The sequence below is a fragment of the Pollachius pollachius genome (assembly GCF_949987615.1).
Source record: "Pollachius pollachius genome assembly, chromosome: 3".
Classification (NCBI taxonomy): Eukaryota; Metazoa; Chordata; class Actinopteri; order Gadiformes; family Gadidae; genus Pollachius; species Pollachius pollachius.
The window spans coordinates 19820204-19846330 of NC_136936.1; the positions used below are offsets into that span (position 1 = coordinate 19820204).

Consider the following 26127-nt stretch of genomic DNA (forward strand, 5'->3'; position numbering starts at 1 on the left):
AGCTTGTCGTATCCCCGGCATACCTCATTTCCGCTATCCTCTAATATCAGACCTTTTCTTCCCTTTTTTAAGCGATACCAAACAAAACATAGAGTTAAGTGGCTTAAAAGAATACTTGCCTTGACACAACAATGTTTAATGCTGTTAATCCTTAACACGACTAGATTAAGTTTGTAACCATGTCCTTAGTTCCTTGATATTTCAAATGATATTGTTGGCTTTATTTGAAAAAATGTCTACTTAATAAAGGGTTTAAACATGTTGTCTTTGTTTGATTGAGGAGATGCGATAATCATCTATCTCTTCCAGTCTCTAGATAGTGGCTTATCTAAATCAGATAGACCCACACCATGAAACAACAAAAAGCAGAGTGGAAGTCTCTGATTTGTAACATCTCTGTATGGCCAGTTCTTTCCAAGAAAGACGTTATCACAGCATCCTGCGAGGACTGGTGTCAAATCACATTCAACTTATTTTCTGTTGGAAAACATTGCGATCATTGACCAGATTAGTCTTTCAAAGGAACTAAACTGTAGTTAATGTGTAACAATGCACAATGACAGACTGAATGAGTAAATTGAGAGAGAGGGGGGGGGGGGGGGGGGGGGGGGGGGTGGAAGAGACTATTTCAATACAACATTGTATTGAGCATAATATTGTGGTCCTCCTAGTAGTCCTATGACTGTCATTCATAACTGACCGAATGAATGACCCGGAAGTATCTAAGTGGCAACCATTAAACATCCTGGTTAAGGAGTTCAATGCTTCCTTTCTTATCTCCTCCAGCACATGTTTGGAGTCCAGTTTAACCTGTGACTGGACCATAGGGCACAATGGAGTCCAGTGTGATCTGTGACTGGACCGCTTAGGGTACACAGGAGTCCAGTGTGACCTGTGACCGGACCTTAGGATACACTGGAGTCCAGTGTAACCTGTGACTAGACCTTAAGATACAGTTGAGTCAAGTGTGATCTGTGACTGGACCTTAGGATACACTGGAGTCCAGTGTGACCTGTGACTGGACCTTAGCATACACTGGAGTCCAGTGTGTGATCTGTGACTGGACCTTAGGATACACTGGAGTCCAGTGTGATCTGTGACTGGACCTTAGGATACACTGGAGTCCAGTGTGATCTGTGACTGGACCTTAGGATACACTGGAGTCCAGTGTGACCTGTGACTGGACTTTAGGATACACTGGAGTCCAGTGTGTAGTGTCAACTAGGTGCAGAGCGAACTGTTAGCACGAGTACGAAATCCGCGTGAACCAGGTTCTTCGCCGAGGAAAATCCGAAAATTCGCTTCTAACCAATGCAACAACATTGCATTGCGTTTGTATGGAATCGCACCGCGCCCTAATTTTGGTGTTAACGCACCATAATGGAAATACAATACAGTATTGGCGTGTGCGTGTGTGTGTGTGTGTGTGTGTGTGTATGTGTGTGTGTGTGTGTGTGTGTGTGTGTGTGTGTGTGTGTGTGTGTGTGTGTGTGTGTGTGTGTGTCAGTAGGATGAGCCTCAATGGACCAGCTGCCTTGTTTTTCCGCGGCGCGGTAGCGCGGTGCGCCTGGGAACACCGCGTCAGCTGCGTCCATTGTGGCACATCATACGTCACGATAGCGGAAGTAAACAAAGCGATGGCGCTGTCAAAACGATCAACGAAGCTCGGCACATATCGAGCGGACATATTTCTGACTCATTAACTGTCTTTCACTGATTGATTGATTACATCGTCGCTGACTTTGGTAAGGTTGACATTTACACTTTGGATTAAGGCTTATTCAGAAATCCATTGAAATGCAGGTTTTGAAACACTGACATTATGCATAAGGTTTGGAGCCATCATATAATCATGATGGCCGATGTCCACCTACAGTTATCTGAGTGGTTGAGCTTCAGGCACAGTGGTATCAGCAGTTCACTAGAGGAGGCTGATATTCATACCCTTAATACCAGGCTAGTTGGTCCTGCTACTGGATACCCAGGGTGGTGCAGACAGAACACCAGTAGTACCAGTAGCACCAGTCACATTATGCTGCTGGTTGTAGCGGAGAGTCCGCGGGAATATGTTCTGCTTATTATTTCATGGGGTCTCGAGGATCAAGTTTGCGTCTTGATCTTCTACAATAACTTGTGTGAACGTTCATTACTGTTTTGCGTCTCTCGATCTGCTCTTCTAATTGCTCTGGCAGGGAGTAATCTGTGGACCTCTATTAACGCACTGCGATGTGTCTCTGTCTCAATCATCTCATTCAAGGTCTACTCTGAAACGAATGTCGCGCCACAAATACAACAGCGTTAAATAAGACGGTCGCAGCCATGGCAGAAGTACTTCGACGGAGAAGCTTATTAGGCTTTGGTGTTCTGCTTGCCTGGCTTGTTCTCTTCCACCTCCTGGTCAACATCTGGCTGCTGTGTGTGTTCACCAGCCTGCTTGTGGTACTCGGGGGCTGGCTTGGATCGCAAGCGGTCCTTGAGTCCAACAGCCTAGTACACCTGGAGAGGTTCATCAGCCTGAATCCGGTAAAGGGGTCTGGTCTCTCCAGTCTCTCCTCCACTTCTCTCTTCTCAGCCTTCTCCCCTTCTCTGGTCTTTCCAGTCTCTTTCTTCTCAGCCCTCTCCTCATCCTCTGTAATTATGGGTCTCCCCTATTCAGGGAGCTTTTATTCAAAAAGTCATACTTTTAAGATAAAATGTTTTGCATAAGTTTGCAGTAATAAATAATGTGAATATTGGATTATAAAATGACAGGGTCTGATAGTCAATGTGCTTAATTAAACTGTGTATCCTATTGTCAATGTTCATGTACAGTTGATCCATGTATTTATGTACAGTGGGAGGGTTGCATGACCTGTGTTTTCTAAAACGCACACTCTCCTTTGATTTGTTTAAGATTTCCTCATCTGTGGAGGATGAGGAGCAGTTGGATCAGGAGATTCAGAACACAGTCAGGAAGATCATAAGGGATTTTGTCTCCTCCTGGTACTCCACCATATCCACCGAGAGGGCTTTTGAAATAGATGTGCACGAAGCCATGATCTCCATGGCAATGGAACTGAAGACACGTGCTAGATTGGTTGATCAGAAGGTACTTGGTTTGTATAGTCACACAAGCGTTTCTGAGTCTTTTGATGATGATGATCTAATTAAGACTTATCTAAAATACATTAAAACATGATGGCACTTTGCTGAAAAGATTTAAACCACCTTTCTATTCTGAATGATTATCTGTTGTGCTCCAGGCCCTGTCCGAGAGGCTGCTGGACTTGTATGGCGGCCACCTGCAGAAGTTCCTCAGAGCGACGCAGCTGGCCGCAGAGCAGCCCAGCGACGCCAGCGACAGGTTGTGGAAGGTCTACACAGAGCTGGAGCCACCTCACCCTGCGGTGAAGAGTGCTGCCGTGGAGCATAACTACACCAGGGCGGTGGTGGACCTGCTCCTGCACTCTCTGGTTCCACCACCCAACCTGGAGAGCACCACTGGCCGCTTTGTGGTTGGCGAACTCATTACTTGCAACGTTCTTCTCCCGTTCTTCAGCAAAGTCTCTGAGCCGGACTGGCTCAACGTCCTCCTGGTTCAACTCTTCACCTCCCCATCAGTCCTCGCTGCAGAGCCCGTAGAGTCCTCATCGGCGCAGCCCCCTCAGCGTCATTCCACGCCCGTCCAGCCAGTGCCTCCATCTGCTCCACCGTCAGCTCGCTCAGAAGTGCCACCGAAGGCGGAAGAGACCACAGCCCCCCGACCCACCGAACAGACAATGTCAGCCTCCCCCTCGTACGCAGTGACTTCAGAGGTGGACAACCATTCAGCCAGCGACACGGACACAACCACAGACAAGCTTCATTCGGTCAGTTGCGACACAGTGGACTCTGAGCTGTACAGCCCTCAGAACATCATGGAGGAGGTGGAACACTGTCGTCCGTTCCTGAGAAACTACGTCAGGCCGTGTAAGTCCAACCCTTTCTACCAGGAGAACGACTCTGACCTGGAGTCGCCCTTGGCCGACTATAAGCGGGACTCTTTAGACTCCCTGATCACGGATGGGCAAGAGGGCAGCCAGTCTGACCTGCCCCGGGAATGCGCCACACCCATCGATTGCTTAGATCTCGACCTTGATGTTGACCCCGGCCACGTCGATGAGATGGGCCCTAAGGCCTTGTTACACTCCCAGCCGCTAGACCAGGTCGATGGCTGTGGGCCCTCCTGCTTACGCCCGGCGCAGGGGTCTCCCGGCCCCACCCGCAGCCTCCATGTGCCGGGCCCGGTGGGGAGCCCTGTGTCCACTAACCCTGCCAGGGAGCTGTTCCTGGGGCTGGAGGGGGCGCCGGGGACCCCGGGGACCCCTAATGAGCTGGCCCCCGCCATGACCTCTCTGGTGCCCTCGTCACGCCCTTCCTTCAGCTTCGAGCCCCTGAGCAGCCCCGAGGGGCCGGTGCTCATCCAGAACCTCCGCATCACCGGCACCATCACCGCCAAGGAGCACCGCGGCACCGGCTCACACCCCTACACCCTGTACACCATCAAGGTAGACATACCTCCACCCTGTACACCATCAAGGTAGACATACCTCCACCCTGTACACCATCAAGGTAGACATACCTCCACCCTGTACACCATCAAGGTAGACATACCTCCACCCTGTACACCATCAAGGTAGACATACCTCCACCCTCTACACATCAAGGTAGACATACCTCCACCCTGTACACCATCAAGGTAGACATACCTCCACCCTCTACACCATCAAGGTAGACATACCTCCACCCTCTACACCATCAAGGTAGACACACCTCGACCCCTCCACCCTGTACACCATCAAGGTAGACACACCTCCACCCTGTACACCATCAAGGTAGACACACCTACACACCTCCACCCTCTACACTATAAAGGTAGAGACACCTCCACCCTCTACACCATCAAGATAGACACACCTCCACCCTGTACACCATCAAGATAGAAACACCTCCACCCTGTACACCATCAAGATAGAAACACCTCCACCCTCTACACCATCATAGTAGACACACCTCCGCCCTGCACACCATCAAAGTAGGCAGAGCCATGCAGGAAACGTCATATTACTGGATAATAGGAGATTGATAGTTAATGGATATTTATTTATGCAATGGGAATGTTTCCATTGCACAGGTTTGATTGAGCCAGTGCATTGATAGCATAACATAGCATAACACGGACATAATACAAATGTATAGATTCAACATATTATATTTATCTATCAAAATGTAAGAGCAGTGCAATTATTAACAGTAATATTTAGCTTAGTCACACTGAATACAGCAATATGCAGTTTTAATATGATGTTTGACAAGGTAGCACTATGCAATGGACAACAGATTAGAGCGAAGCATGTTCCATCGCTAATTGAACATTCTGTTATTGTGAGCACCGTTGAAACACGTGTGTCTGCATGTGTGAGCGGGTCATGGGCGTAAGGGTGCTGATGCAGGCAAGTGTGTGTGGCAGTACGAGACGGTGGTGTACTGTGAGACGGCGGCCTGCCTCCAGCCAGGCTGTGAGGAGGGGGATTCGGCCCAGGGGCCTGGGGACTGCCCCGGGGCCGGGCAGCCAGTGGCCTACCACACGGTCAACAGACGCTACAGCGAGTTCCTCAACCTCCAGACACGCCTGGAAGAGAAACAGGAACTGCGGAAGCTCATCAAAGGTAGGCTCACACGGCCCTGCTATGGTCCCCTTGTGCTGCATGATGGGGAATAAGACAACAAACGCTGTAGCAGGGAGCAGTCTTTTCTTGTTGAAGAAATGTATGGTACACATTTAGTCAGAGTTACCCCAAGAGAGCTGCTTCACTGAGAAGCCTCACGCCACACACACCTCCCCACCGGTTTTCTCTTGACAGCAGGACCTTCTGTGGAATACATGCAGTGTAATTTGATTATATTTGCCTTTTAAAACACAAGTGTCAGTTTTCACCACCCTTAAAAAGTACCTTTCAATGCTTTATTTGATTAATTAGTCAAGTCATTTTCAGTTGTCCTTTTTTTATTGTCTATGAAATCATGGCTGTGTAATGTTTTCTTTACATGGTGTTTCAGCATCATGTAAGATAAGCTCTGCTTCTGGTTAAGGTGTAAAAGGACCAAAGAAGATATTTCCTGACATGCCATTTGGAAACATGGACAGCGACAAGATTGAAGCCAGAAAAGGATTGCTGGAGACTTTTCTAAAGGTTGTTGTTGCTATCTTTGTATAATGTTGGTTTTGAGTGTTTAAGTCAAGGAATCAATGATTCAATGCAATAGAAAAACGTTTTTATAAACATGAATAAATAAACATGGCATCTTGATAGAGAGATAATTCACATATTCTGGTAATTGCTCCTTGTGACAACAAACTTACCAGCGTTTTCTTTGATTTCCCGCTTCTTTCAGCATCTCTGTTCCATCCATGAAGCTGCAAACAGTGAGGAGATGCAGGAGTTTCTGGCCCTCAACACAGACGCTCGGATTGCCTTCGTCAAGAAACCTTTCATCGTGTCTCGCATAGACAAGGTATAATTTGTCATGCAGAGATTAAGTAAAAGTTTATGGGCTGAGATGTCTCACGAAAGTGTGATTTTAAGTTAAAATACAGTGGATGCATCCCACTGTAGCAATACTTTTAAGGTCCAATGTGTAGAATTTAGTAGCAACTATTGATAAGGTTGCAGATAGCAACCAGCTGAATCCCCCCCACCACTCCCTTCCCATTACTGTCCTGGCCTGTACTGGCCTTTACTGGCCTGAATGCTGGCTGGTTGTGTTGTCTAAGTGTGGGTGTGTGTGCAGATTGTGGTGAATGCCATCGTGGACACATTGAAGACGGCGTTCCCCCCCCGCTCAGAACCCCAGAGCCCTACAGAGGACAACGAGGGAGAGATGGATAGTGGAAAGATGAACCCTGACAAGAAGAACAGGTAGAAGAAAAGAAGATCCTTTCATAACATGTCTTATACAGCTTCTCCAGAATAGAATAACATGAGGACTATCATAAAACAAGTCACAGAGATAACATAGAAACATTGTCCTGTTACTGCTTGAGGTAGAGAGTAAAAATTGCCACATGGTACTAAAAAATTGAAGCAGGATTGTTTTGTTTTAGCCTAATCATATAATTCACATGTACTCAGGTCTCGTCTAAGATTCTCCAGCAAAAACAATCCCTATGTGAACGGCTCTGATCTGAGGCCTCAGGTGACGTTCTGCTTCGAGCAGAGCAACACGGTATGTATTTACAGTAGGCTGGGGTCGTAGCAGTGGGGTGGAAATGAAATACAGTGGGTTCCTTCTTTGTTTAGTCTTTATTAAGGAACTTCGGGACCTCATTACTTGTTAACCCCCGAAAGGGCTTAAGAAGAAAATGAAAGGTTGATTCTTGTCGTTTTGCCATCCTCAGTTGTGAAAAGTTCAGACCTGTGCTGAGGTTCTTCCTCTCCTCCTCCTTCCCCCCGACCCCGTGCTGGCAGATGTTCAGCGGCATGTCGCTGGCCCGCCTGCAGGCCTTGCTGACGGGACATGAGGGCCAGGAGCCTGAGAGGGGTGTTGGTGGACAGGCCAGAGGAGGGGAGCCATGCGTGCACGTGGACAGCAGCCCCAAGGCCACACCCCGGACCCAGCCTGGTAATCTCACAATATTAGATTATTAGATATCGCTGATCTGCATCCTTTTGCTCAGGCGGTATATATTTCATTTTGAACAACTTAACTGCCATTCAAACCAGTAGGGCCGAGATCGTTTATTGGCCTGTGGCATGTGCCACCGCGACCACTGACATACCATGGCATATGCCGTTCAGGAACGGCATATGCCGTTTAGGATCGGTAACTGCCGTTTAGGAACGGTAACTGCCGTTCAGGTGGAACGGCATATGCCGTCCAGGAACGGCATATGCCGTTCTGGAACGGTAAATGCCGTTCGGGTGCAACGGCATATGCCGTTCAGGAACGGTAAGTGCCGTTCCCAACAATGGTATATGACACCAGCACGCCCCGCCTCCTCCGTATAATTTCAAGACAAGTAAAACGGAAAACGGTAAAAAAAAAACGGTAGGTGCTAGTATAAACTGGTAATTACCATTTCACATGAGTGGCATGCCAGCGGAAAAACGGTTGGCCTATATGCCATGATACCACTGGATCATGTCGGTATAGAAAGGTTTATGACACTGGATCAGTGTTAAATGATAGGAAACTGTAGGCCTACTTCAAATTTTGGGTTAAACACCAATAAGAACAATGCAAAACTTAAGATTTGGCCTATTGAATAGTTATGAGTTGAAGCAGTCATACAGTAGGCTATATAGGCTACGCTACTAGGACACCTTGATAAAACAGGAGTGGAAAAATGGATGACTGTCTAGCCATAGGCTACAGTTCCACCCCATGGTAGATATAGGGACCTGCCTCTGTAGTCATAGACTATAGCTCTAAATCTCTGTTATTGATTAGTCAGACGTTTAGGTGTTTAGGTGGCGAGGCTAACTACCGTCACCGGAGCAAGTCCGGCTGTTTTCAAAAGCATCTGTCATTTCAAAAGCAACAACAAACAGATCGCACATATACTAACAACAGAACGGACACGAGAAACGTATAAATCCCTTTATTTACGGCGTTATGTTGTGATATAGTTTCGATAAAGACCAAATATATATAGCTTTACATTTACGGCAATACTTGTCTTGAAATTATACGGAGGAGGCGGGGCGTGCTGGTGTCATATACCATTGTTGGGAACGGCACTTACCGTTCCTGAACGGAATATGCCGTTGCACCCGAACGGCATTTACCGTTCCAGAACGGCATATGCCGTTCCAACTGAACGGCAGTTACCGTTCCTAAACGGCACGCGCCGTTCCACCTGAACGGCAGTTACCGATCCTAAACGGCATATGCCGTTCCTGAACGGCATATTCCATGGTATGTCAGTGGTCGCGGTGGCACATGCCACAGGCCAATAAACGATCTCGGCGTCTCACAAAAATTCAAATGCTCACTGTATGTGTCAACATACAGTGAGCATTTACTATTTAGCGTTTGCTGATGAGGGGTCCACAAGATCTCTTGCTAATGATCTGGTCTCATGGGTAAAGGTCAGAGTCTGAACCACTGATATAGTATCTTACCATGAGGACTTCTACTGTGCATATTTATTACTTTATTACACTTAATCATAGCGTTCGGTCATAGGTCATTCATAAACCTTTAGTTAATGATGAACTATTCATTATCAAAACATGAATATACATTTGTAGATGATTTATGAGTGCTATGTTAAAATCATGTTTTCGTAAAGTAATCTATATACCTTTAGAAAATCATGACAGGATCATAAACAAATCATTAGTAAATGATTTATAACTAGTTAGTTGATATATAATGTATAATGAATTTCCATGGTGGCGGTTTCATGCTGTGACATCTGATGGAGGATGGAGGAATTAAATAATGGATTTATTTTACATTTACAATAATTTGTTTTGGTTTCATTTTGCCTTAGAGTTTTTGTGCTTCTCTTTTTTGAGCTGCCCTCCTTCCCCCTCCCCACGGGAATAGCATAGATAAAAGGTTATTTCCTTGTTTCATTAAAGAAAACAGGGTTTTTCTTTTGACTCTCTCTTGATCTGAGACATGCTAGCAGCTAGAGCAGTTTTACTCATTGCGCGGCTCGCAAGCCACATGCGGCTCGCCAAGCCTCTATTTGCGGCTCGCATGGCGGTAAAAATATACAGTGATATGATCATGCAGTGAATACAGATATTTAAAAAAACAATACAAACAATTATTTTAAAAATAATTCAACAGCGGCATTAAAAGGTGGAAATATAGCCTTGTCTAGAAAAATATTTTTAAACTTGCTCGGCTCTACGCTGACAGCGGGGTTGCCAGATTGGCGGTTTTCCTGCATAACAAGAGAGAATGTGCTCTTTGGATGGAATTATTCTTATTAACTTATTCTTCAATAGCTTCCATGTTATGTGACCCAGTGTCTCCACATTATTCCAGAAAATAGCACACAGTCACACAAGTCTTAATTTTCCTCTCAAAGTGCACCAGATTGATGCATTCCAGGTTAAAAGGTACCAAATTTTCTTCCGGGGGAGCATGCCCCCGGACCCCGCTAAGGACCAGGTTCCCTCCACAGTTTCACAAAATTCTGTGGGAAACACTGCTTCAGGGAGGACATATTATTAAGCAGGCATACTTATTTATGACTGGATTTATAGCTTTTGATACTTTGCGGTAAAGATGGCTCTCCTGTTGACGTCGTCCTGTCAGTGCGGCTCTCCTGAAAAAAATAGTTACCACTGAGCTAGAGCACTGACCCATGTACACAGTGAGTGGAACCACTAGATGGCAGTACTGCTACAGGTAAACTGGAGACATGACCATCAAGGGTTATTTGTTCCAAAATAACCCTTTTAATATTATTATTATATATAGTATTGTCATAAACATATTCATTCACCAATTCATTATATCCTTTGACCAAAATGACTCCCAGGGAGGACAAACAAAATAATTAAGGAAAGGGTGTCTGTGTGTGCATGTGTGCATTTGTTGTGTGCGTGTGCCCGTGTGTTGCAGGGTGTGAGATGGCGCTGGCGGAGCCGGCCCTCAGCATCGTGTGCCTGCTGATGGCGGGCCAGTGGGGCTGGCTGTGCACGGAGAACGTCCAGCGGACGGTGCGCATGCTGTTCGGGACGCTCATCGACAGGTGAGGCCTCCGCGGGCACCTGGGGGAGGAACCAGTGCTGGAAACCAGCCAGCGCTGATGTGGTATTGACATCCCCCCCAAGACTTAATCAACACACCTATGTTTTACTGAAACCCTTAATGCACCTCTGCTGAAACCAAGGCCATGGCCATGACACACAACAACCGCAAAAACCACGAAAACGAGTCTGGGTAGGCAAAGCTTCCTCCTTCGATTTTAGAAATAGGGAAGAGGAATTGTGGTGTTAAGCAAGTTGTGATGAATAAAGATGCAAACCTAATGTTGCATCAGTCCTAACATTGGCCTGTGGAGAGTTTTCCTTCCTCACACTCATCTATCCACACTGTTGTCTGTGGAGAGTTTCCCTTCTTCCAACTCCAATCCTATCCATCCAGTCTATTGTTAGTATATTGTCTGCAGGTTCAAAGAGAACTGTTCCACTCCAATCAGACACATGAAGGTCTGATTTGATGTTGTCACACAAGTCAAGTCAATTGGATTTGTATAGTCCTTAATCACAATAATAGTCTCAAAGGGCTTCACAGGCCATTTATTTATGACAACCCCAGTCCCCCAAAAGGAAACAGAAGTCAGCGTTATTATGAAGGAAGAAACCTTGAGAAAGAATGCGTGTGGAGTGTGAGTGTGGATCCCTCATTCCAGGGATAGTTAGGAGTGCAATTGGTGCCATAGTCAACATACATAGTAGTATGTATAGCAGACATTTAAAATAAAATGTAAGGAATCAGGGATGGCCAGGAGTAACTTGACAAAAGAGAGGTCTGGTCAGGTGTTCCCCTGAGGTCTAAAGACGTGGAATGTGGGCAGTAATGGCACCTGAAAAATAGTCAGACTCACTACTGTTATGCAGTACAAATGTCTTTGCAGACTGCAATTCTGAATCATGAGTGTGTGTGCCCACGAGATGTTGAGGTAACTGACCGCCCTGTAACTATCCATGACTAGTGGAAGTGTTATATGTTGTATGTTTAGGTTCCAGGTACAGCGATTTTATACCAATTTCAGAAGCAGATTATGGGCCGATGTACTTGCACTCAATGCCTCAAATCCTAACATATGAGACCTGCATGTTTTTGTAGTTTTTTTATGCTTTATTATTATAGAGTGAGATAGAGAGAAGGTATGGGAGATATAGGGGAGGAAATGCAGCAAAGGACCATGCACAGGAATCTAATCCAGCTCGCTACGTTCAGGACAGAGCCTATATGGTACGAGCTCTACCCGGTAAGCCACCCGGGCTCCACAGACGTTCATGTTTCAAAGTGACGAAAGTGTATGCTTTGGTCTAATAGGCCAACTGCACTCAAAAAGTTGAAATGTTCGGCGACCTGTATCCATTGCTGAATCATTTAAGTTAATTAAACGATTAATACATGTCTTAATGTCCTGTTCTGTTCCTAGAATGGCGATGAAAATGTGGTTCAACGAGAAACCCAGGAGCAACGTGTTGTTTTGGGTCCTTGATTTGCCCCACTATTTCTAGGACTAGGTTGTAGATCAGGTGCTTTCTCTCTTCGACTTTGCAGTGCTGCATACGTTTGTGTAAAGGCAGCAAGATACGGTGGATATACTACAATTACATTTAAGGAATTTAGCATAGAAATGTATCCAAAGCGACTTGCAACCATTCATACACACATTCACACAGTCGGCAACAATACTGGAACGCCATCTTGTCCACTCCAAAAATCACCGCCTCTGGATTACTTGAGTGCTTTTACGAGGTTTTCCATTCTGAAGAAGCCATGGAAAAAATGTGGGGGCGTGCTCTGGCCTATGTACAGTAGTGGATAAAGATAAATGTTATTTCAGACAAGGGTTCAGCAGCCATACCTCTGTCCCCATCCTGTTGTGTGTCTAGCGCTGCATTTCATTTAGGTTTTTAGTTGGAGGCCAACTTAATTTTAACAATCAAGTATTTTCCTCTTTCCTTCATCCTCCACTGTCTTATTGTGCTCCCTGACGCCTGATAAACGGTTGCTCATGTTCTTTAATTCTAAAGGGCAGGAGGTGAGCTCATGGGCCTCTGCTGCTGCAGCTTTACCTCTGTCCCTACCAAGCATTTGTCACAGACAGGTTTAGCTCACGCTGCTAGTAAACTGGACATGTGGCCAGTGCTCTTGACTTCATGTTCCCATGGGTGCCACCCCCAACCAGGCACTATCAATGTGACCATGGGGAGGCTATGTTAAGGAGTCTCAGCAGGAGGGCATCAAGGGGCCTTCTCTATACTTAGCGGGGCTGTCAGTGCCGAGGCCACAGCTTCAATGTGTGGCCGTTCTATCCTCATCTCTCCCAAGCTGCAGGCAGCACACTGTGGCCGGGCTGGGTAAGGGGTCTGGTCCTGTCATATTGATGTTTATTACCTTGCCATCAGTGGGAACCGATGGCAAGGTATTTGGTAGTATTACTATTAGAGGGCCAAGCACGGTCACTCTGTTGCTTTTATAGAACTTTTCACAATTTCTAGCGTGGTTAAATAACAACGGTACTAAAAAGTTGGACCCACTCAGTCGTAACCAAATATTTATTTATTTTTAATCTCAGTTGAACCAGGGGGTTAACTGGCTCTTTAAGAGAATTCCATCTGAACCAGGGGTTCACTGTCTCTTTCAGCGGGAGGCACAGGAGATGCTTCAATCAGTTGAAACCTTATCCAAGTCTACCGCTCAGAGACAGATTGTTGTCAGTGTCTAGGTGTCAATGAAGCAGGCCCTCTACCAGAGTCAAGTGTTTTTTTTATTAATTGGAACTAGGGCCATCCTGTTGAGAACATGCCTGGTCAGAAAGGGCTGCAGCTTTCTGGAAAACAGCTCAGCCAAACAGTGTCACACTCCAAGTTGTAGGTGAACTGCTGTGAAAGAGATCGGATGAACGCACACAAGCATGCACGCACGCACAAACACAGTCCCTAATAGAGCCAGTAATAACACAGCCATGGAACATTCCACACTAAGAATCCAAAAGACACAAGTCACACTTGTGACTTGACGATGATTGGAGCAAAGGTTATCAGACACAGACAGCATCCAGAAAACCTGGACAAGATGCAGGGTCTCCATGTTCTTGTGTATTTTGCTGAAATGTAGACAGACAGGAGACCCCGGGTCCATTGGGGGGAGCATGTTTGGACTCGCACTCCCTCCACTATAGCCCCTGTCATGCAGACATGACCTCACTCTTATATTTACTCCCAAAATGCCCTCCTAATACACAAACACTCAGGGCATCAGTGCAAGTCCCTGACAACAGTCCGATGACGAAAGTGAGGATAGCTGGAAGATGGAGGGTCTTAAGTCGTCATCATCCCCTCTCCTGTTGCCATCTCAACCGAACTCTCACATCATCTCCTTTTTCGTGGCACTGTTCCCCCCCTCCCTCCTTTTCTCTCCCCCTCTGTGTTAGTGACCCACACTGAAGAACACAGAGCCCTGCCTCAGTGGTCCAGGGGCGGCAGGGGTTTTACCATCCTCAAAATTATGCTGTTTAGTTTGGGCTGGGGACACATGGGTCTGCAGGCTGAAACAACCGTGTGACCGCTGAATCGTTATGTGTATGTAAAAGGAAATGGACAGAAGAAGAGTAAGGCTGTACACAAGGGTACTCACTCATTCAGCTTCAGATCGGCTGTATGCTTCTCTGTAGCAGTTGGTGTATGTATGTATGTTTTAATTACGGGATATGAAGGTAGAATGGATGTGGAAGATGTCTGCCCTTAACATAAGTAACTAGCTATCTGTCAGCCTAACTAGACGATAGAAGGGTTAGAAAACAGGTAACTGAATGACCTCAGACACTCTTGGTGATAGGGCACAGATAGAATAATGTTCCCCTGCTGCGATGATATGACCTTTGAGTCGCTGGAATTGTTGATGTCTCAATTCATTTGAACTTCACTTTTGAATGAACATTATGTGGTTCAAATTTCTAGGTTGTGGCTTACTGATGAATAAGTGCATCCCTGTGTCACTCTGGGGGCAAGTTAGGTTTCTTATGGAACATGCTGTACCCTCCCCCATCAGTTAAGGCCTATCCGGCTCTCATTCATTTTTCCGTATTTAGACCCCCAGCAGCCCAGCCTCAGTAGCTGTCCAGCCGGAGCGAAGCCTGGTCGGCCTGGTCCCTTGAGAGGACGGGAAAGGTGCTGCAGAATCACCCAGTGTTGCCGGTCACTGGCTCATTGCCGCTAGATGCTATCAGGGGTCCGAGAGAAGGAGCTTGATAAGTGATACACACTGAATCTTCACAAGGCTCTAGGAGGAATTCATTGCATTGCTCACTGGAGGCCTTCTGGTGTCTGGTACCCATGCTCACCTTGGCCCCGGGGGCCCTGCACAGGACCCTCCGTTCTTCCTCTGTCTCTGGAGAGACAGACATGCATAGACACTGGTATCCCATCAGCCGTCTGCTAACTGAAATCTTAGTTCAGCCCAAACTCGACCTGTTGCTACTGGCCTTTGATTGCCCTAAATGGTGATGCCTTGCAAAAAAACAAAAACTTTATTTGGTTTACAGCGCATGAAACGTTGCAGGACAATAAACCCAATTTGCTTGAGGAATACATTTTGTTCCCTTGCTATTCATAATCCCTAAAGTTCTCTAATCCCTCTATCCATGGATAAACCCTCGTCGCCCACAATCCCTTGGCAACATCAAGCCTTTTGGAGGAAGCAACGTGGTGGCCTGCGATGAGGATAGGAATCATGATAGAACCAAACTAAGCTAAACTCTGTTGGTACTAGAGAATGAGGTATCCTACTGCTACTGGCCCTCCTGGATAGTGTGCAGGACTTGTGGCGATGGTTCGTGGATAGCTATGTTGAACCATTACTCTAACGCAACATCTGTCCCATCCACTCACATTGACAGAAAATAGGGTGGGCTCTTTGTCCGGGCTGTCCTTGACAAATTGAAAGTCTGAAATTGAAATTGAATTGACTGTAGTATACTACTTCAATTAGTGTCAGTGAGCTTGAAATTCGTCCTGGAACGTGTTTGGATACTGAGGGCTCTCTGCATTCCTTCAATCACGAAGGAGCCCACACTAGACATATCCTCAACCTTAATCTAAAGTGAAACGCAAGTCGATTCCACCCACTGTGTTGAACTAGCCGGGTACTTTAGGATCTCAGTACACAACGTCTGCATGCAATTATGTTTAAGAAAGAAGTTATCCTTCTGAAGGGCTGATTATGGTTCCATGTCGACGCAACACAAGGGGGTTTACGGACCCATTACGTCCTTGCGGACCCTCCTTGCGTCCATCGCGAGGGCCTGACGTGCGGCTCCCAAAAATTGTAACCTTGCGTCTAGGCGACGCAGCAGCGAGCACTGTGATTGGTCCACTAACTATAACCCGACACAGAAACAAAACAGGTTTACGACTGTGTCGAAGCGTCTGCGTGGTCCTTGCGTTGTGTCGATGTGGAACTATGATCAGCCCTTAACGCTCCATGCCCCCTGCCCCCGGCATGTTCATCTTCTGAGGAATCCTTTCACGTTAACTACCTCATAACTGTATGGAAAATCAGTGTGCTTTCTTTAAGCAATCTATTTATACCCGTTATATTTACTACAGCTGACGGCTCTGGGTTTTATGTACTTAGCATCAAGTGGACATGATTAGAAGTGTGCCGTCTGATGGTGGACACAGCCTTATTGGGCTCATATTTGAAGGTTGGGTGTGTGATTTTATTCTAACATGTGGCTCTTATTTGAATTGGAAAGGTATACCTTTTCCTTGCATTGTTCTCATTAGGAAACATTAAGTGGGGATGGATAGGACGAGCAGCAACCATCACAGACCTCAGTCAGCCAGAAGGTATCAGCAGTTCGACCCAGGCTGAGACCAATACTTAATAATAGCATTAAGAGTTGATGGATTATTTAAGTGCACAGCATCAGGCTCAGCTTTAAATGCTTTGTACACATTCTTCTTCGACTGAGTCACAGACAATCTATGAATTGATTCAATCACTTGTCCAAATTAACGTCGGCTTCTGGCTCTCTCCCCCTAAAACCTCATGTCACTTTTTCCAGGCTACCTCTTAATGTCCATTAGGCCAGAACCTTTTCCAGCAGCAGCGCACATTAAGTGATTGCATTGACATTTTCTGCAGCATCAGAGGAATGCGAGTGCAAGGTAGTGGTGATGCTCAGGGTGCTGGAAGCAGCCCCTTTGCCGTGGTGGGGTTCCACAGAAGCCCAGGAGAAGCATGCAAAGCTGTACTTTTTATTAGGACCTTCTCCATGCTTTTTGAGAAATGTCTTAAGCTTTCTTGCCATGTGTGCAGCCTTGGCTTGGGCTGCCAGTCTGTAATGAGATATACTGGTGATATGGACTTTAGAGTGAAGACGGAAAGCACACTAAGTCAAGGAGAAAGTAACCACCTTGATTCCATCTAAAGGCAAATCCCACATAGTACCATATTAGCTATCTAGCTAACCCTAGAGATGACTCTAGAGATGACATAGAGATGGTCCACCTGTGAGCTGTGTGTGTGTGCGTTTGTGTGTGTGCGTGCGTACGTGCGTGCGTGCGTGCGTCTCCAAGCTCACAAACCAGAGAGGGTGAGCCTGACTGTAACTCTTTTGCTGCAGTTTAGTCCTCTACAGATAACACAAGGAGCCCCTCCCTGGGATGCTGTTTCCTATCAGCCATAAAACACCTCAGATAAGCATCTTGGAGTACTAATTTGGCGAGGTACCCAATGGTCTGAACCTTTTTATTGGATCCTGCAGGCGCACTATGTCCTCTCCCTGTTCATTGCTAAATACACGGCCAGACTAAACCCTCTCAAACTGTCCAAAAAAGGGGAAACAAAGTGAAGATAAAATGCTTCCACTGACTTGTGGCCAGCATGCGGTGAGGCTGGTGGAACAGGGATTACCAGATCCAGGAGAGGCCCTCCTCCTGGCCCCAAAGGCAGCCCCTTGTTTGTTTTACTAGTTAGGCTGTGGTTTGAAATGGTGTTATACAACAGCATCTGCACAGCATTAAATGTTTCACCAAGCAGACTTTATCTTGTCCCCCTGGGATGGCGCCTGGCGGCACAAGACCGCATCTCTTTAGTCGCTCCGGCTGACCTGTTGCCCATGTTGTGTCCTGTGTATTATCGCTTCAGCAAAGGACAACGTCCATTTCAACTCCTTAAGAGGCATTTGTGTACATGCATTTGATGTTACACGGACAGAAAGATGTTCTACTTTGTGTTCCTCTCTGTTGATGGAACGCAGAATACTTCAAGGTTCAAACCACCAGGGATCAGATTCTGTCATTTCTGTCTGCTTGTGTGCCAGTTTAGACGTGCTTTTTTCACCAGCAAAATGTCGAGACCCTGACAATGATACTACACCATAACTTACTGGCAGAATGAGGTCTTGGCCCTTTGATGAGGTTTGGGACAACTGCTGTCAATAGGGCAAGGCTGAGCTGCCAGAAGAAAGAAAAGATGGAAGAGTTTGTTTGCAGATTAGAGTTTGAATAAAAGGTTCCCCTCTTGATTACCACAACGTGCGCTGTTGCTCTATACTCATGGCTGCTGTCTGATACTGGTCTTCTCCCCGTTCTGGACAGCAATATGTCCACACACCAATCGCCATATCATTTTCCATACTTTCAAATACAATTAGAAAAACATATTTCTTTTGTGTTTATGTTTGTCTTGCATTTTAAATGTATATGTCGTACCTTGATGTTCTGAACATGAACCTTCTGTTCATGTTCAAATCTATTGCTATTTTGGTAACTATAGAGTTGTGTTCCATTGCAGCCTTTAGTAGAACCATAAAAAAATGAAGCTTGGGGTCAATTCAATGTTTAGTTGTATCATGCCTTGTCATAATTAGACACTAATGTGTTCCATATGTTGTATAAAGAGCCTGTCTCAGGGTGTTGGTTTGGGCAGTCCCAATCTGGTCTGGAGCTGTAATGTGCTGGTCTCTCCTGCAGGTGGCTGGAGGTGAGCGTGGCCAACCTGACCAGTATGCAGTACTGGGTGACGTATCTGCAGATCATCCAGGAGGCGTTCTGGCCGGGGGGGGTCCTGCCCGCCGCGCCCTGGCCCCTGCGCACCCCACTGGAGAGGGACCACAGCCGACAGCAGGCCCTGCTGGGACTGATGGGAGTGGTGCCAGGTACGGCCAGTGCTACCACGAAGCCCACTGGGCTACACCCCTATACACCAACGCCAGCACTCACTCAGATTCAGACGGGCCAACGCCCAGGGCTGACCATCGCCCTGTCAGCCCCACACCGAGGAGAGGTTTGGTCGTCCTCTGAGCCTCTGCCTCTTCTTTCCCGCAGACCTGGTGTCGGAGCTGCTTGGCTCTGACAAGTACAGACTGAGCTGGCAGACGGCGCTGGACTCCCTTCAAGACCCCGACATCAACAGGTGAGCTCAGGAACACATGCACACAAAGACAGGCCTGAATATCAATGATATGCCCCACAACCAACCCCTTATAAACGATACGATCACTCACACAATACTAAAACACTACATCGTAGCCCCCCCCCCCCCGCCCCCCAAACGCACACACTCACACACATGCGCAGGCACAAACACACGTGCGCACACCCATTGAGTTTGAATTTAGGCGCTCAAAGCCTCTCCCAACACCACATGAATGCACACATACACAGGTAGTCCTACGACGCCAACATGTGTAGACTGTTGAAGCGTGTGATCTGAAGGGCCGTATAAGTACTGGCTACAAGCCGGGTGTACTCAGCCCTGCCTCATTCTGGAGTCTGATCTTCTTACTTGGTTTGAGGTTGACTAAATGACGTCCAGCATCTGTTTGATGGTGTTCTGTCTGTTGGTTCTGGCTGAAGGATTCTTCCCGGTATGCACCACACTAGACACTCTGTTCTCAGTGTTTTGTCCCAGCTGACAGAAGCTTGGGTCTACATCCGCTATGCCTTCCCCACTGCTGCTGTAGAACATCTGGTTCAGCTGTTATGCGTTGTACATCTCTGGGGGGGGCCTTCAACCAAAGGGCCTCCCAACTTCAGCCTCTGATTTGGTTCATCTCAAGGGATGTGATGGACCCCCATGTTAGGATTCCTTGCTCAGGCAAGTGCATCACCTTCCGCTTCAGAAACACATGAACTCTTTTGTCTTTTGTACATTAAGAAGACCGTGAATGGGACTGACAATGCAGGGGGAAGCACCGTCTCACGGTGGAGTCAAAAGCTGTTTCAGGGGATGGGAGATGGAGGGTGGGGTAGAGCTTGGGAAGGCTGGACGTTTGTTTACAGCACATCCAAGAAGCCGGATGAGACCACGACCAGTCTGTAACCCCTACTGCTTGTGTGGATTTCAACTTCGATATTTTGCACCGATCACATAGAAATCAGCGCAATTCAAGCCATCTGTAAAACAGGATCTAGTCACTGAGTCCTCCAGATAATGTCATACTCTACCCTCACAGTGGCTCACCCACACATACACACACACACTTTGTACTGGGGAGCTGGCAGGGAAAGTCTTATAGGTCCAACTGATTAAGACGTTGGCATTCTCACATACAGCTCCTAATGTCTGGATAAGATGAGGTGCTAGTGACGGGGACTAACGGTATATAACGTGCACCACTCTTACTGCTCTCACTGTACAGCAGGGATTTCACATGGCTCTGAACTAAAGGGCCCCTTAATAGTGCTTATTGTGTGGCGGTTTACAATATATATCTCTTAGAAAGGATGGGTCAAACATATTCAGACGGATATCTTCCAGTGCTTTTGTTTTGTATGGCTACATTGCATGTCAAACATAAGGGGACAACATTCATTGTTGGCCATAATCAGAGTAAATTCAAGAGTAAATAAAGGGTGATTACTTAAGGGCATTTTTTTAATGGATCCGATTACAAACATATCTTCTCATAACCATTCTCTGTTTAAACTGTCGATCAATAATTTATCTTTATTTGATGACAGTACAATTCCACCCAAGGACGTTTACCCCATGTGTTGACTTCTGATGGTGTTCCTGCAGACACCTGCTCTACTGCATTCTGGACCTTCTCCTGGAGTTCCTGTTCCCTGACATCCCAGAGGAAGACTTCCAGCGGATTCTTCTGCAGAGCCTCTCCAAGACCACAGAGGGCCCAGCGGTGTGAGGGCTGTGGGGCAGGGCTCAGTATGAGAAGGCTGCTTGAGCAGTTTGGAGCCGTGTGGAGCCGTGTTGGACACTGGGAACCAGAGACGAGGAAGACCAACTGACGTGGAAGACCAACTATGCCAGCTCACGCATGACATCTCCAACTGGGCTTTGAAGTATTGGCCATGGAAGAAGTGTACTGTACAGGTTATCCTGCATGCACACAGCCTCTTCCTGCTCACTGAAACCCCATCTTAAAGCAAACCAACCTCGGGTGCTCTTCACACCTTACCACAACAGCAGTACACATCAGAGATTTTGAAGTACGATGTAGTCCCACATCTTTCCCATATTTGGGCCTGAAGATATGCTACAGAGGGGGTCACCTCTGCCCCCTTTCCTCTAAAATCGACCCCAAGCTGTAAAGTCGACCTCACCGTCCATGATGTGAGCATAAGAAGCTTCTCGCCTCCAGTTCTTCTCCACAGATACAATCATGGATTGCTGTGTGCTGCACTGTCCACCTCCAGCTAGCTGTATTGACCATCTATCGTACTGTACCGTACCCGGCTTCTATCACTGATGGTCCCTGTACTGTACCAGCCTTCTATCACTGATGGTCTCTGTACTGTACCAGGCTTCTATTATGATAGATTAAATGTCTGTTGATTCATTTGTATTTCAGGATGTTTCGATGAACTTCCCTCTTTCCATCTTCATAGGGACTACCGTTACCATACAAGACATTGCTTGTCTTCTCTGCGGAGGTCCAGCAGGAGCAGGAATAATGGATTGTAGAAGTAGTGTGATTCACTTTTCCTAGAAGATCAACTTGAATGGAGCATCATCTAGTGGTGCTGGCTCGAGGCCTGCGATTGGACGGGCTCGTGGGTAAAGGAAGGCTGCTGAGGCCTGTGAGGAGCAGACGAGCTTCAGTCCAACATTCCAAAGTCCATCCATCCAATCCCTGGTGTTTCTGTGTTACAGTGTTCTGTTGCTTGTTGGCCTATCGGAAGCCTTGTCCTATTTATTCAATCAAATAATTTGCTTGTAAGGAAAAAAAGTGATTCATTTAGTTCTATCTTGTAGGAGATGTTTCATGTGAAATGCCTTACAAAGACTTTGAGAAGACCAGGCTAGTGCATACGTATGCAATCCCACACAATGAATATTCCTCTTTCTGCAATTGCTGTTCATTTGTGCCAATGGTATTGTGATTGCTCTGAATGTTTGCGTTCACAATGTTACTGATACTGTTATCCTTTTTAGATGCTCTGTAGTCGTTTCTTGAAACTTGTTGATATTTATATTTATACATGGTCACCAATATCTTTACTCACATCTGCTTTGTGTGTGTTTGTACACACACACACACACACACACACACACACACACACACACGGATCTCTGCCTTATGGAGCAATTATTCTGCTACATTTTTCAATATGTTCAAGCCGTAATGTGTGCCCTCAAAGAGCAATAGAACAGTATAACAGAACAATGAAAGGTCAGTTTACTCATTTAATTGAATGAGTTTTAATGATATTTTTGTGTTTGATTGTGTCTTGATTTCCCTGCACCTTAAAACCCAGATAGTAAAATCCATTTGGAAAAAAAGGCTTCCAGACAAGCTTTTAATCTTACTTTGGCAACAAGTACTTTTGAAGAATGTTTTTTCCAAATTTCGAAGGAAATATGAGTAGCAACATTCCATTAAACAATTCTGATTATTATTGCATCTTATCCATCATCGCACTTTATTTCCAAAATGTGTTTCTGAACTCATCGTTGTGTAGCTTTGTGAGTGTAATTTCCTCGTACTGTAGTGGAGTCTGTTGGTGATTGTTTAACCAAATGTGCATACATTCCTTTAAGCATTCAGTTTGTTATTTGGTGCAAAGTCACAACAATAAAGACACCACCAATGTTTCAAATCTGTAAATGATTTTCAAGCTCATTCTTTTCCTTAGAACAAAACTTATTTTATTCTTTGCAATACCCATACATGTTAATAACTAGGGATCAGATTTGATTAACTGTCCACATGGTTTTATTGAAGACCTGATTTTTGTCCAATGGCAATAAAGCACTTCCCAAACGCTCAAATCTGAACGGCTTTTCGGAAAAGATGTTTCGGTTGAGCTTCATTTTGTTAAACAAGACGGTTGAATGGAGACCAAATGGAGAGACATTACGTACGTCAGGAACCTTGTGGTGACTCGCTCATTCACAACACTTTTCACTGTTTTGGTAAAACTGAAGAACTCACCTTCGTGTTTGGGCTACTTGGAGAACCAAACCCGTTCAGGACAAAACATTTGATGACATGATGCCTGTTCACATGTCCCAGACTAGCAACTGCTTTCAAAATACTACTCATCACGTACATATTTCCTTATTTTTGTTCTGTATGATTTCGCCATTTCTCAACATTTTGGACGCCTTTATTTTATTGAAGTATGAACAATGAATGTTTGGTCTTTTATCTATGTCAATAAAACATATTGACTTCATCATCATCGATAATGTGGAGAAAGTGGTCCACCATGTCCACCAGGGAACTTCTTTCAGGGATTTTACACATTAAGTTATGTTCTATTGCACATCTGCTGGTGACATGTTATGTTAGCCTTACTGGAGAGGTAGCGGCTATTCCAGACTTGATGGATGTTACTGTATTCAACACAGACTCAGGCCATTTGCTTACATTTGCGGGCAGGTTGAATGAGTGTAAAACGAAGAGGAACTGTAAAGAGTTCATGTGAGGTCTGAGGACAACCAGGTGTCTGCTGTGTTTGCAATCCCTCTCCAGAATCGCAACAAAAGCTCCGCTCAACTGAACATATCTGGGAACATTTGGAACGTGATCAGAATGAAGGAACGTCATTTCAAATATTAAGTCGGTGAGTAATACTTTGGGAATTGTCTTGTGTTTGACAAACAATTTTGGCTGCTCCATAATTGTCCAATGCTATTCATTCCTTGGCTTGGACAAAAACCTCTCCAGAGGACAGAGAGGACAGATCAAACTGAAGGCCTTTGTCACATAATGCACAGTATTCCACTGCAGGGCCAATAAAGGCCAAGTTCATCCATTGGACACGCTATACACTAGCTGACAGATGTATTAAGAGAAATGTAAGCAATACGTTTAGTGTTAATGATTAAATATAATGTGGCTCACCATTAGGCCCCAATCAGGCCCCAGCAGGTGTCAGAAGGGCAGGCATGCAGGCATGCGACATGCTCGCCCTCAACAAGCGCTTCCAGTAAATACCCCCACGTCTGCCCGCTGCCTTCTGGGAAAGCTATTTCTGAGGACGATGTCTTATCAGACAATGAGCGGGGCGGGGCTCCTGTTACCATGCAGCCCTGGGGGTCCCAGTGGGAAGGAGTCAGACCCAGGGAGATGTGTTAATGGAGTTGCACTTGAGGTAGCACAGGAGCAGGCCTCGAGCACATCAGTCCCTGATGCCTCTACTGTCAGAACCTTTATCAGTCCCTGATGCCTCTACTGACAGAACCTTTATCAGTCCCTGATGCCTCTACTGTCAGAACCTTTATCAGTCCCTGATGCCTCTACTGACAGAACCTTTATCAGTCCCTGATGCAGTACTGTCAGAACCTTTATCAGTCCCAGATGCAGTACTGACAGAACCTTTATCAGTCCCTGAAGCCTCTACTGACAGAACCTTTATCAGTCCCTGATGCCTCTACTGACAGAACCTTTATCGGTCCCTGATGCAGTACTGTCAGAACCTTTATCAGTCCCAGATGCAGTACTGACAGAACCTTTATCAGTCCCTGACGCCTCTAATGACAGAACCTTTATCAGTCCCTGATGCCTCTACTGTCAGAACCTTTAACAGTCCCTGACACCTCTACTGTCAGAACCTTTATCAGTCCCTGATGCCTCTACTGTCAGAACCTTTATCAGTCCCAGATGCAGTACTGTCAGAACCTTTATCAGTCCCAGATGCAGTACTGTCAGAACCTTTATCAGTCCCAGATGCAGTACTGACAGAACCTTTATCAGTCCCAGATGCAGTACTGTCAGAACCTTTATCAGTCCCTGATGCAGTACTGTCATAACCTTTATCAGTCCCAGATGCAGTACTTAAAGACAGGGGGTCTCTGCAGTGCCTGCTCTTTAGGGCCGGGCCCCGGAGGAGTGGGGGTGACCAGGGGGTCTCTGTAGGGCCGGGCACCAGGGGAGAGGGACTGACACAGGGGGTCTCTGAAGTGCCTGAACCCCAACACACACTCAGCCTGCTCGCTAGCCAGATGGGCTTTAGCCACTCACAGGTCGCCATGACGATAACCATGGCATTTATTTTGCCATGGTTGCCATGGTCTTTTTTCACGAGCTTTGTCCACCTAGTATGCAATAAATGAACGCATACACACACACAGACACACAGACACACACACACACACGCACACACACACAAACACTACCAACCACACACACATACGCATGTACAAGAACCCAAACACAAAAAAGTTGAAGATAATATTTAACCCCGATCCCCGCGGAGGAAAGAACCTCATGACATTCCAAACGAGGCGCTTTGCATTGTGTTTCCTTGTTCTTGCTTCTTTATGTTAATTTCTGAACACTTGATGGAATTGAGAATTTCCATATTCTACCCTGAAAAACATACTCGAAAAAATACAACTCTCTAATTGCCATTGCAAAACGATGCCAAAGCAATAGCAAAAAAAATATGACATATTATAAACCAAAAACAAACATAGAAATGGAAAACAATACAAACAACAAATCCAATACAAACGCCCCCCCCCCCCCCCCCCCACATATAAGCCCTATGCCATCACCTTGATACTTAACTCAATCAATTATTCACATTAAGAAAATTAAAGAATTACAACCGCTTGATAGCTGCAATATCAGCATACTACCACTAGAGGACACTATAATAACATATTTAGATTCTTGCCCAGAATTGTGCCGTGGTAAGCTGGCCACGAGGAGACAGCATGGTGATGCTCACTTATTACTGCCCCAAGATGTCATTCAGCACGTCTCATGTTTTGTCACATCACATGAGAGAAGGGCCTCCCCTATGTGACCCCTCTACAGACAGGCCATGCCTGACTCATATCAGATGCAATGTAAGTACATTTTCTTTCAATCAGGAAGAAAGGTATCTTATTAAGCAGTGATTTTGGCCCAAGTGTTTTAACGTGGAAGTCAAATGATGATTTAACTTTCCTTATTTTGGGAAAGGCAGAAGTTGTCCT

At 46.0% G+C, this 26127-nt stretch overlaps 1 protein-coding gene across 3 annotated transcripts; it reads left to right on the forward strand.

The window, feature by feature from the left end:
- The first annotated feature begins 1634 nt into the window (after positions 1-1634).
- Positions 1635-22731, forward strand: snx19b (sorting nexin 19b). Of its 3 annotated transcripts, XR_013811716.1 has the most exons (15): positions 1635-1745; positions 2258-2523; positions 2894-3088; positions 3243-4526; positions 5489-5687; positions 6112-6212; positions 6415-6534; positions 6811-6938; positions 7152-7245; positions 7488-7641; positions 10606-10735; positions 18708-18892; positions 19062-19149; positions 20758-21309; positions 21585-22731. XR_013811716.1 is itself a non-coding variant. In XM_079732676.1 (14 exons), exons 2-14 carry the CDS (start codon positions 2320-2322, stop codon positions 20879-20881), a joined length of 3006 nt encoding a protein of 1001 aa, XP_079588802.1. In that variant the 5' UTR covers positions 1635-1745; positions 2258-2319; the 3' UTR covers positions 20882-22731. The 3 variants fall into 3 exon arrangements, 2 of the variants coding, with proteins under 2 accessions (XP_079588802.1, XP_079588803.1); XM_079732676.1 differs by having other exon boundaries at positions 20758-22731; XM_079732677.1 differs by lacking the exon at positions 2258-2523 and having other exon boundaries at positions 1678-1745; positions 20758-22731.
- The last annotated feature ends 3396 nt before the right edge of the window (positions 22732-26127 follow it).

Bases quoted from the DNA above. Each gene is read 5' to 3' on its own strand.
- snx19b (XM_079732676.1), top strand. From the start codon at position 2,320: ATGGCAGAAGTACTTCGACGGAGAAGCTTATTAGGCTTTGGTGTTCTG. The intron at 6,535-6,810 runs GTATAATTTGTC...GTGTGTGTGCAG, and splicing joins TCGTGTCTCGCATAGACAAG to ATTGTGGTGAATGCCATCGT. The intron at 7,246-7,487 runs GTATGTATTTAC...CCGTGCTGGCAG, and splicing joins GCTTCGAGCAGAGCAACACG to ATGTTCAGCGGCATGTCGCT.